We start from the raw sequence: 11,438 nt of genomic DNA, 5'->3' as shown, positions 1-11,438 counted from the left end.
ACACACACACACACACACACACACACACACACACACACACACACACAGACACACAGACACACACACACCACTAGCCATGTAACCTTGAGCAAGTTACTTAACCCCAACTGTCCTCCAAAAAAGGCAAAAAAAAAAAATTATTGTAAACACTATAAATGACACAAATTTATTATGAGTAATGACAAAAAGGAAAAGAACTGGTAATTTATACCATATACAACTGTAAACAGTAATATGTAAAAATGGCAATCTCACCAAAAAATACTTTGAGAAATCCTCTCACACATATTTAGTTAAAAATGAATAAAATGAAAAGTCCAATGCTCATGGGACTCTGGGGAAGGAGAAACACTAATATTTTGTACAGCTAGGGTGTGAGGGTGTGTGTGTCTGTGTGTGTGTGTGTGTGTGAGAGAGAGAGAGAGAGAGAGAGAGAGAGAGAGAGAGAGAGAGAGAGAGAGAGAGAGAGAGAAAGAGAGAGAGAGAGAGAAGTGACTGAGGTTGGATCCAGACTCAAGTCCACAAAATCGATCATACCTGCTGACTCAGTAAATCTACCTCTTGGGAATATACCTAACTATTTGTACAAAAATATTTATAGTTTTCTTATTTGTAGTACTGAAAAATTAGATATCATGAAATGTTCAAAGGCAGAACAAACATATACAATGATTTAATACAATATTAGAAATAATAGAAAACAGACATGTGAAAAAGTGCAAAGAAATCAGAACTTTACGAAAAGTTCTGTTACTGTTGTTTATGAAAAGTTACTATTACAGAGACTACAACAACAAAAAGAAACAGATCAGAAATGGACAATAAGTAATCATAAGTTGTTACTATTATTTGTTTGTGAATGGCCTCATAATTCAATTTAAGGGATTTGTATGTGATGGTGTAGAGAAGGCTAGCACCTGGTATTCTGAAAATGTTGGTAGTAGCCGCAGATCAGGAGCTAAGAGGAAGCTTAGAACTTGCTTACTCACATACTATCATTTTACAGATGAAAAAATTAAGGTCACAAGAGGTTAAAGGATGTATGAAGTAGGTCCTGTGACTCTGGGATCAGCACTCTTTCCACTATGGCATGCTTTTTCAGGAATTGGGAATCAAGCCTTCTCAATTCCCTCCACACTTAGTTATTAGGGCTTGTTTCTTGCTCTGCAAATTACCAGGCATCTTTTTACAGGTTGTTTTCCCCACAATAATATGCAAGCTCTTTGAGGTCAGGGACTGTTTCTCTTTTTGCCTTTCAATTCACCAGAACCTAGGACAGTGTCTTGCACATATTCAGTACTTAATAAATGAATGTTGGGTTTTACATAGGAAATCTGTTTCCCATCTATGTAGCTGGCATCAATAAAGCTGTTATAAAGTGCATGGTCAATTATTTGTAACAGGTATTACTGATTGCACTACTAAGATCAAACTAAGCTTCTTCCCAATTGACTTTCCTATCCCCCTCTACCAGGAGTACCCTGGAGGAGGTGCAAGATCAACTGCAGTCAGTCAAGGACCAAAACCATACTTCAGCCTATGTAACTATTTGATCCTCAAAGAAGAATTGGAATATTCTTTGCTCACCACTGTTACTTCCAGATTCTCATTTTACCATCACTAGGCAGCCTTTCCTTCTCTGAAGTCCACTCAATCAAAATTTTCTGCCCAAAATGAAACTATGGTAGCTGTAGCATACCGACTCCCAGGTCATTCTTCCTCCTTTCTTAAGGAGTTCAGCATCTGACTCACAATCTTCAACTACTTAACTTTTGAACTCAAGAGATCTTTAAAACTGACATAGATACTTCCTCCAACTCCTTAAATTCCTCAACCTCATGCACTACAGCTCAGTCACACAATAGATCTCACCATGACCCATGTAACAGGAAGTGTTCCACTTCCCTAACTTTGATATTTTTTATTTGAGCACAATCACCTCTCATTCCACTTCTCCCTTTCTCTCACCACTCCTAAACACCTATTTTCTCCATCTGTACTGATATTCTCTAGTCCTCAATATCTCTAGGCAATTACCTCTGTTTTGACTTCACTCTCTTCCTCTCAACCCAAAACTTAGTCATTTCAACTCTACACCGTCCTTTGCTCTTGAGTTTTCTGACCTTTGTCTTACTGTTGTTCATTCTTTTTTTTTTCTTTCTTTCTTTCTTTTTTTTTTTAAGCAATCGGGGTTAAGTAACTTGCTCAAGGTTACACAGCCAGTTATTTCTGGGTGTGGTGCTGAGTGTCTGAGCCCGGGATTCGATCTCCAGGTCGTCCCAACACTGGAGCTAGTGCTCTTACTCGCTGAGCCACCTGGCTGCCCCTAAGCAATTGGGGTTAAGTAACTTGCTCAAGGTTACACGGCCAGGTGTTTCTGGGTGGTGCTAAGTGTCTGAGCCCGGGATTCGATCTCCAGGTCGTTCTGACACTGGAGCCGGTGCTCTTACTTGCTGTGCTACCTGGCCGCCCCTGTTCATTCTTGCAAAATCCCAGCACTGCATTAATTTCACTGTCACTCTCCAGTAATCTCACAGCCTTATTGAGTAAGTATCCTTAAAATTCTGTTATCTAATTTTAACTGGGCCCTCACCATAGCAAAAACAGTCATTTTATTCCTCCCTAAATAATTCCCCAAACCCATTCCCCTTAAAAGCTATTCCAATTTGCCTCTGTCTTTGTGCCTCTCACAATTTTTGCAACTCCTTAGCTGAGGGACTTTGTCTCTTACTTTGTTGAGAAAATTGAGTCAGTCTGCAATCATTCTTTGCTTCTCAAAACCCCTTAAAATGATCTCCCCATCAACTTTCCACCAGGCTCTAACAAAAAGTAGTGCATGACTTTTTCCCTCAACAAGGCCACACCCCCATCTATTTTCTCTAGTACCGTGTCTCCCCGATAATAAGACACTGTCTTATTAAATTTTTTTGGAAAGAAAACCACCAGAGGGCTTATTTTCAGGGGAGGGCTTATGTTGTCCTGCCTCAGCTCTCCTCTGCGGCACTGCTCTCAATGGCGTCAGCAAGCAAATCACTGGGGAAGAACAGGATGACCGCGCTCACTGCTGCAGCTCTGATTGGATGCAGCTCGGAGCGCGGCGTGCGTTTCACGGGGAGAGGAGGGGACGGTGCATACAGAGGATACCGTAATGTAGCGTGTAGCGCAGGGGATCACCTTCACTACAGTAGCAATCTCAATAGGGCTTATTTTCGGGGGAGGGCTTATTTTAGAGGAATCTTACACAGTAAGGGGAGGGCTTATTTTCGGGATAGGTCTTATTATCGGGGAAACACAGTAGAATGCATCCTCAAGCATTTCCCCTCTCTTCCTTGCCTATATAATGGTTTTCCTGCCTACTGCCTTCAAACATGCTCAAATCTTGCCAATTCTTAAAAAAACTTTCATTTGGACCACTATCAACTCTTTAAGCATTCGTTTTAAAGCTCTCTTCTCTTTCTCAGTCAAACTCATTGAAAACTGTCCACAGTCACTTCTACTTCCTGTCCTTTTACTCAATCGCTTTTGTAATATCATCCAACCTTATCATGTTCAACTAAAACTACTTAATTCAAAGTAACTAATGACCTCTTAATTAACGAATGTAATGGTGTTTTCTCTTGACCTATTTACTGCATTTGACACTATTAACTATACCTTCTTCTCTTGGTTTTCAGGACCCTACTTTGTCTTCCTCTTTGTCTTTTGCTGGCGCATCCCCTATATCACAGCCAATAACTCTGGGTATTCCTAAAGATTCTGTCCTAGGCCCTCTTCTCTTGGTATCAGCACCCATAAATCTAGTTTACATCTCTAGGTAGATGACTTCTAGAACTGTACAGATCCAATCCTAGTCTTTCCATCAATCTTCAGTTCCACATCAACAGTTGTATGCTGGATATCTCAAAATGACATCTAATAGACATCTTAAACACAACACGACCAAAACAGAACAGATTATTTCCCCCTCTCAACCTCCAAACCTTCCTCCAAACTTCCCAATTTTTGTCAAATGGTCTTCCTTCTGGTCTTGCAGGCTTATAACTGAGGTATTATTCTTTATAACTCACTCTTCCTAGTACTGTGCCTGATTAATTCTAGGCACTAAATAAAAACATATTTATTGATTAATAGACAAGGATGTTCAATTCTTACTCAACTTAGTCTCTTTAAAGACACAAATAACCTTTTCCTTCTTGAAAAGGAACTATCATTTTGAAATTGTCTAGTCTAGAATTAGCATGTAACTATTAAGGGAAAACAATTTAAATATCAATTACCTTCTTTTCTGTCACATTTGCCCATGAGGAAATCTTCCGTATAAGGAGTCATATCCAAACGTAAAGGGAATGAAAAGTGTGTATTTACTTTCTCCTTCATCATGGTAACCATATTAAAAGTATATCTCATTGTATTGAAACTCAAGATGCGAGGTAATTTCTTAAAACATGCCCTAAAACAAGATTACAAAATTAATGAGTATGTGTTAAAAAAATACATATTCTTAAAAACATTTTTCAGCACTTTCCTTTTGGATTTAAATTCCTTCTTTAATTACAGATTACTTTCAACTGAATGAAAGTAAAATTTACACAATAATAAAACAAGTCTCCCCGGATAATTCAGCTTTTGACTCATGTTTTCCCTAGTTACATAATTCTTACTGACTTCAATATCTATATCTTTGCCTTCCTTAATACCACTGACCACTCATTTCCACTCAAAATTAGATAGCCTGGGTATGTCCTAAATTTCCAACCACAGCATTTTTAAATGTAGTTTTTCAAACTCCCTACTGATTTGCCCTCTCCAACATTGATAATTGCTCACCCATTCTTGGTCAATTAGTCCTTTCACAGAAATTACCATTTATTTCTGGCCTTCTGTCAATCCATGACCCTTTTGAACAGAATCGAACCAACTGAACAGAGTATTTTTCTACTCCTATTATAAAACTGCAGAATTCTTGCTACAAGAGAATGACTTAGAAATGTACAGCTGTAGCCTGCTAAAACACCTTTGTTATTCAACTTGAATGTACCTCTTGAAGCAAATAAGGATCTCTTTCACTCATCATTTGATTCTCTAGTACTATTCTTTAAAAAGTAGCTGTAACAAATCATCTTTTCCCTTTATCTCTCAAATTTAACCTTTGTCCCCAAAGTAAAAAGCTTCATTTCATGTTTTGTTGAGAAGTTGAAGGTCACCTGACTTGAGTACCTTCAGTACCCAACAGCCCGCAGGACCTCCACATAAGTATCCCTATAATTTTCCCTTCATCCTTCCATACCATATTAGAAGATGTTTATATCTCCCTTACTAGCCAACAAAAAAGATGACATATGTCATGGTATGTGATCAGATCAGTTATGATTATACCTACTGAAGGACCCTGATTTCACATTTATTCTTTCCTTCAGCATATTCAAAGTCTCACATTCCACTGGATCCTTAGTCTTCATCTTTAAACAAAAACTTTCCCTATCTTGCGACGTCTCAATGATATTTTTCCTTTTACTCTCAAACACAGAAGAGGTCAATACTTGATGCCCCATTATTCCTTCTTTAAGTCAATGTAATGTAGTTTCATACCTCTCTGTTCTACAAAACTACATACAAAGATCCCATAACTATTTTCTTTCTAGTGCCTAGTACGTAGTAAGTTCTTCAAGAATACTTATTAACTGGATGCCAAATCCATAAAACTAATGAGATCATAGATTTAGGAAAATCCAACCCAACCACCTTATTTTACAGATATTGAAGTTTAGGCCTAGAGATGAAATGACTTCTGCAAGGTCACAGAGATACTAAGAAGCACAGCACAGATTTGAACACAGGTGCCCCCACTCTTTCTTCTATGATACATTGCCCACCTCTCTTTGTCTTTCCTCTTTGACCTCTGTGGGCCACCTGACACTGATAACCTTTCTTTAGTCAGATTTTGTGGCACTACACTACTTGTCTAAATCCTGTCTACTCTTTTATCTACAATTCCTCCCATGCTCTCCTTCTCTCTTCCAAATCAGGGCATTTTTCTTTTTTTTTTTTTTTTTTTTTTGGAGGTGGGAAGGCAAGGCAATTGAGGTTAAGTGACTTGCCCAAGGTCACATAGCTAGTAAGCGTGTCAAGTGTCTGAGGTCCGGACTTGAATTCAAGCTCCTACTGATTCCAGGGCCATTGCTCTATTCACGGTGCCACCTAACTGCCCCAACCAGGGCATTTTGCCAGGGATTGGTTCTCAGTCCTCAGCTCCTATCGTTCCCCATTTTCTTTGTTGGAAACTTTATTCTTTTGGCTTCAATTATCATGAGCAGGAACTAAAACTCTTCTTTTATAACTCTGGTACTGGGATGAAGGTAGAGATCATCTAATCAAACCTTTTCATATTATAGATGAAGAAACTGAAGCCCAGATAACTTATTTGGGTCTTAACTTTTTCTTTCTAGAACCAATAATGTTGCCTGGAACTTGGTAGGCTTTTTAATAGTTGATTGTTAATCTGCAAAACTAGCAGCTTGAACAAGAGAACCTCTAGCGTCCTTTCAACCTCTAAATCTATGATCTTAACTTATACTATACAGATATTTAATGACAGAATATTAGCTACAACTTAGGTTTTTGGATTCCTAATCCATTGCTCTTCTTTTGCTGCACCATACTGCCTCCAATTACATCTCTAATGGGGCTGTCTGTAGTGCTTTCATAATTTGGTCTACCCTTATTTCCCATAGTTCCTCATTATAATCAGTAATTGTCATCACTAGTTTATTACCTAATCCTCAAAGATGCAGTTCTCTCCTCTTGTTCAAACTGCAGCTTTTGTCTGCAATGATTATTCTCTTCCCATCTACATTTCACCCTTCCTTTACAGTTTAGCTACAGTTCCACTGTAATGATTAAGCCCATATTAATCTCTCCTGTCTCTGAAGAACTTCAGGATATATTGTCAATATCACTCATTTGGGCACTTTTTTGTACAGTGTTATTCAAATGGTTTAGATGTGTGTCTTATTTGGGGGAGAGGTTTGGATTATAAATTCATTAAGAACTTGAAGCATGTTTTTTATTTATTTTGATCCACATAGTGCCAAAGACAGTGCCAATCAAGTAACAGCTACTCAATAAATAACAGCTCAACTGAATTGGGAGATGAAAGTGTTAAAAAATAAAATAAAATTAGACTAGAAAATATATCAAATTGTAGCAGTTAACTTCAATATGAAGGAAATTCTTTAGAAAAAAAATAATGTAGGGTAAATTAAATGAATCTCAGAAAAAAATGTATAATATAGATCATAAAGAAAATCCAAAATAACGAATTATATATGTTTAAGCAGGTATTATTTTATAGCAAAGCAATTCTGTTTTAAAGAGACAACAAAGATAGCTATAACAAGAAAACAAAGAGGAAGTGAGGTTAGCTTTATTTAAATCGCTAGGAACTAAGTATTTTAGCAAAAGGTTAAAGGATAAGAATGGATTTATAAATAGAATAAGTTTTTAAAGAGCTATATTAAAGAGCTCAGATAATACCACTGTACTCAACTGTTAAATATGAACTTGTTACTAAGAAAAAATACAAAAGGACAAGCAATTTATTGTGGAAAGAAACAAAGGAGTAATACTGAAAACAAAAAGTGAAAGTGGATTAACAGAAAAAGATACACCAGTTTATATAAGATGTTCCTTAAAAATGAACTGATGAGTAAAGGTTCAAAGTAAACTGAGTTTCCATATTTTTTTCACAGGTCTCATCTATGAGTCCTTTAGCACATATCTTTACAATTCATTTTCTTTCTTTTCTATGATGTTAATGACTTCCTAATGACCCCTGTTCAAAATGGCAAATTTCAAAATTTCACATCTGATTGAGAAAAAAAAAATTCACAAAAAGGATGAGACACTAAAGCTAGCAGTTCATCTAAATAAAGTTCTGGGGCTTTTAGTGGATGGCAAGCTCAACAAAGAGAAAACAGCAGCCCAGAAAACTAATACGATCTAAGGCAGCATTAACAAAAGCACAGGGTCAGAATAGGGCAAAATAATACAACCTTCTATTCTGTCTTGCTCAGACATCTGTATTCTCATTTTCTGAGGGATACATCTTAGAGAGAAAATTAATGAACTGAAGAGTATCTACTGAACAACCGGCATGGAGAAAAGCTTTAAGTTCATGTCACACAAGAATCAGTTACAGGAATATTTAGCCTCTAGGTGAGACTATAGGGGGATTATAAGAGGTATCTTTATAATTATCTAAAGGATTATCAGAAGGAAGAAGAAATAGTCTTGTACCTGTTCCAAAAGGATAGAATGAGGAATAAGTAACGGGTAGAAGTTAAGAGTCACATCCAATCACTTTGGCAAATTTGCTGTTTCTATTTGTAAAATGTTACACATAAGGCCCCTTTCTCTCTACTCTAATTGCTACCACTTTATTTAAGAGCTGAATCAGTGGTTTAGGGTGTATTAAAATTCTTGCCTCAAATCTATTCTCCTCACTCTACTCTGTTCTACTCTGCCAAAGTGATTATATAGATAGACACAGATCTGATTGTGCCATGCTCTTAGAAAACAGAAATGGCTCCTTATTGCCTTTTAAGTTAAAATTGTAAACCCCTTTTAAATACCTTCACACTCTAGTCTCAACCTCTCTTTATAGCCTATAAGTGTACATTAATTCCCCCTCCTATAATCTGTGATAGTCAAACTAGCCTTTTCACTAGTCTTCACATGTGGAACCTCATTTCGCACCACTTTTAAAAAAAATATACATTGTGCCCCAAATCTTTCTATCCTAACTTCTACCTCACAGAATTCCTTTTCTCCCCAATATTCAATATATGTATTTCAAACACTATGATTTACATGGGATCTATACTGATCCTCTTAACTGCTACTGCCTTACCTCTCAAACTACCTTGTATTTACTCTCTTTATAATTATTCTGCATATACTTACACACGTATTTCTCTTCTCCCATTAGAATATGAGCTTAAGAGTAGAGATTGTTTCATTTCAGTCCCTATATGCAGTCTCAAGGACAGCATCTGTCACGTAGCTAGGCACTCAATAAATTTTTGTTAGGGCAAATTTGTGTATAATTTAAGGGGAAGTTTTTTCAAAACTAGCATTATCCAAAATGACATGGAATGCCTCAAGGGGTAGAACATTATACCTCATTGGAGGTCTTTCAAGTAAAAATTGGATGAGTATTTGTTGGGAATTCAGAAGACTGTTTTCTAGGTATGAGTTGAACAAGTTAGCCTCCAAGATCTCTTCCAATTATGAGATCCTATAATCCTGTAAACATTAAAAAAATTTTAAACCAAAATTTTCATAAATGTACCTTTTTTCAGCTCTTACTTTCTTTCCACAATGAGAACAAGTATACATGTTGTCACCTTCTAATGTATCTTTAATAGTTACTTCATCAAGAGATTCCTGTATAAATAAATGGTATAAATGACTTTGTATTATTATTCACAAAAAAAACCACATATTGGTTAATTTTTTAATGTTTTAGAAAAGGCAGCTTCCAAAGAAAAAAACTGGTAGACACTTAGCATTTTAAACTAGAATTTTCTTTTTACTTTTTCATTCTTTTTAAAATTTATTTTTGGTTTTTAACATTCATTTTCCACAAAATTTGAGTTACAAATTTTCTCCCTGTCTTTCCCCTAATCCCCATCACAAAATAGCAAACCTACTGAGTACCCCTTCCCCTAATCTGCTCTCTCTTATATCCTCCCCCATCCTCCCTCTAACTGAGGGCAAGATGGATTTCTATACCCCAGTGCCTGTGTATCTTATTTCCCAGTTGCATGTAAAAAAAACAATTTTTTTTTAAACATTTGACTTTTTTATTCCTTTGAGACTAGCATTTTACAAATTACTGACTCTTCATAAGGGACAAGTACTTACATTTTGATTGGGTAAAAAAAAAATTAACCATGTATTGTAACTGAATTCCTACCACAAATACCAATAAAAGAGCAGCAATAGTACAATGTAAAGGGGTAATTCTAAAATTACGTCTCTCTCAAGACCTAAAACAGTTATTTTAGTACAACTGAATATGCATAAAGAACAAGGCTATACACCAGTGGACCACAGATCCCAGCAACTTCTTTTCTGAACCCTATCCCTTACTGGATGCTTGGGATTTTCTACACCATCCTTCTTGGTCAAGAGGTAAGAATGATGTTCCAATGTAGCAGGCTGATAAAGAAGGTGAGGAATTTAATTTCTGAAGCTCTTCTTCCTTGCCTGATACATCCAGATCCAAAACTGGCCTTATCTAAACCTCTTGGAGCAAGATATCGACAACTTCTCCTTCCAGCACTAGTGGGTGTAACGTTATTCTTTACCCTCAAGTTTCCACTGCTCTCCTGAGGTGCTATGATAAAATATACAAAATGGCTTAAGTCTCCTTTCTTCTATAAAAATGTATATTTTACTCTTCAGAAAAGAAACTTTTCTTTATATGTTCTAAATGAACAAAGAAACATTTCGAGTTAAAGAAAGGGAAAAATGTAGGGAAAGACTAGAAGTCATGTATAACCCTTACTTGTTAAAAGTAAGAAACAGAATGCATGCTGTCATGGGGTGGAAGGAGGGGAGAAAATTTTGAAATCATAATCTTGTGGAAGTGAATGGCATAAACAAAAATAAATAAATAGGAATGTGAAAACAACAAAAACGAAAAAGAAAACAGTTTGGGAGGGTGAAGGTAGTGGGAGGAAAAATGGAAGAAGCAATTCCTTGGATCCATGGAAGAAAAACCAAAGGGAATGCAAAATGACCTAGCCTAGGACAGACAAAGATCCTAAGGGTTTTACCCTGTAGGGGCCCCAGTCCCTACACCTCCTCTAGAAATCCAACCCACTTCTCCTCATCTCTTCTGACTTGGTTCTCACCAACAGCTTGGATCTAAAGGGAAATCTCACTCTGTAATGTAATGTAATTTGAAGATTCCTTTGTGTGGGCAAAGGTAGCAGATACTTAGCACTTAGTAACTGATCAAGCCTCTATTAGGGAAAGTGAAGGTATGAACTCCTGTCTCCTGTTGCTGACACAACAGGAAGGGGTTGGCCGAAACAGGAAGTAGCTAATGCTATGTATATAAGAAAAGTCCCAGAGAGGCACAGTCATAATTTCTTGAGACCAGCATCTGGTGGCAGAGCAGCTACAGAAGAGAGAATGGAGAACTGAGCCAGAATTTCCTGAGAGCTTGTCGTGGTGTGGCTTCTTCTGAACAGGAGCCCAGAGTCCTGAGCCCTGAGCCAGGTGACTGAGGAAGCATAAGCGGGATGCTGAGACTTTGTTTGTGGCTTGGTTGAGCCTTGAATTCCCTGAAGCAGAAATAGTGAAGGATCTGACATGGACCAAACAAACCTGTGAACTTCAGTGTGGAGCATTGACCTACCCAGAGAACT

The 11,438-nt window shown here is 37.1% G+C and overlaps 1 protein-coding gene across 3 annotated transcripts in view; it reads right to left on the bottom strand.

The window, feature by feature from the left end:
- Positions 1-11,438, bottom strand: part of USP34 (ubiquitin specific peptidase 34) — a 322,401-nt gene that overhangs the window by 84,040 nt on the left and 226,923 nt on the right. For all 3 annotated transcript variants that reach the window (XM_069069036.1, XM_069069034.1, XM_069069035.1), the window contains exons 48-49: positions 9,350-9,444; positions 4,278-4,450 (exon numbers count right to left, since the gene is read on the bottom strand). In XM_069069036.1, coding sequence (XP_068925137.1) covers positions 4,278-4,450; positions 9,350-9,444 — 268 coding nt within the window. The remainder of the gene's footprint in view (positions 1-4,277; positions 4,451-9,349; positions 9,445-11,438) is intronic.

This window comes from Petaurus breviceps, unplaced genomic scaffold (genome assembly GCF_028583685.1).
Source record: "Petaurus breviceps papuanus isolate PSGF00001 unplaced genomic scaffold, PetGlider_PUasm1.0 90775, whole genome shotgun sequence".
NCBI classification, from domain to species: domain Eukaryota; kingdom Metazoa; phylum Chordata; class Mammalia; order Diprotodontia; family Petauridae; genus Petaurus; species Petaurus breviceps.
Note: the sequence above shows the minus strand (reverse complement) of the source record. Positions and strands in the feature narration are given on the sequence as shown.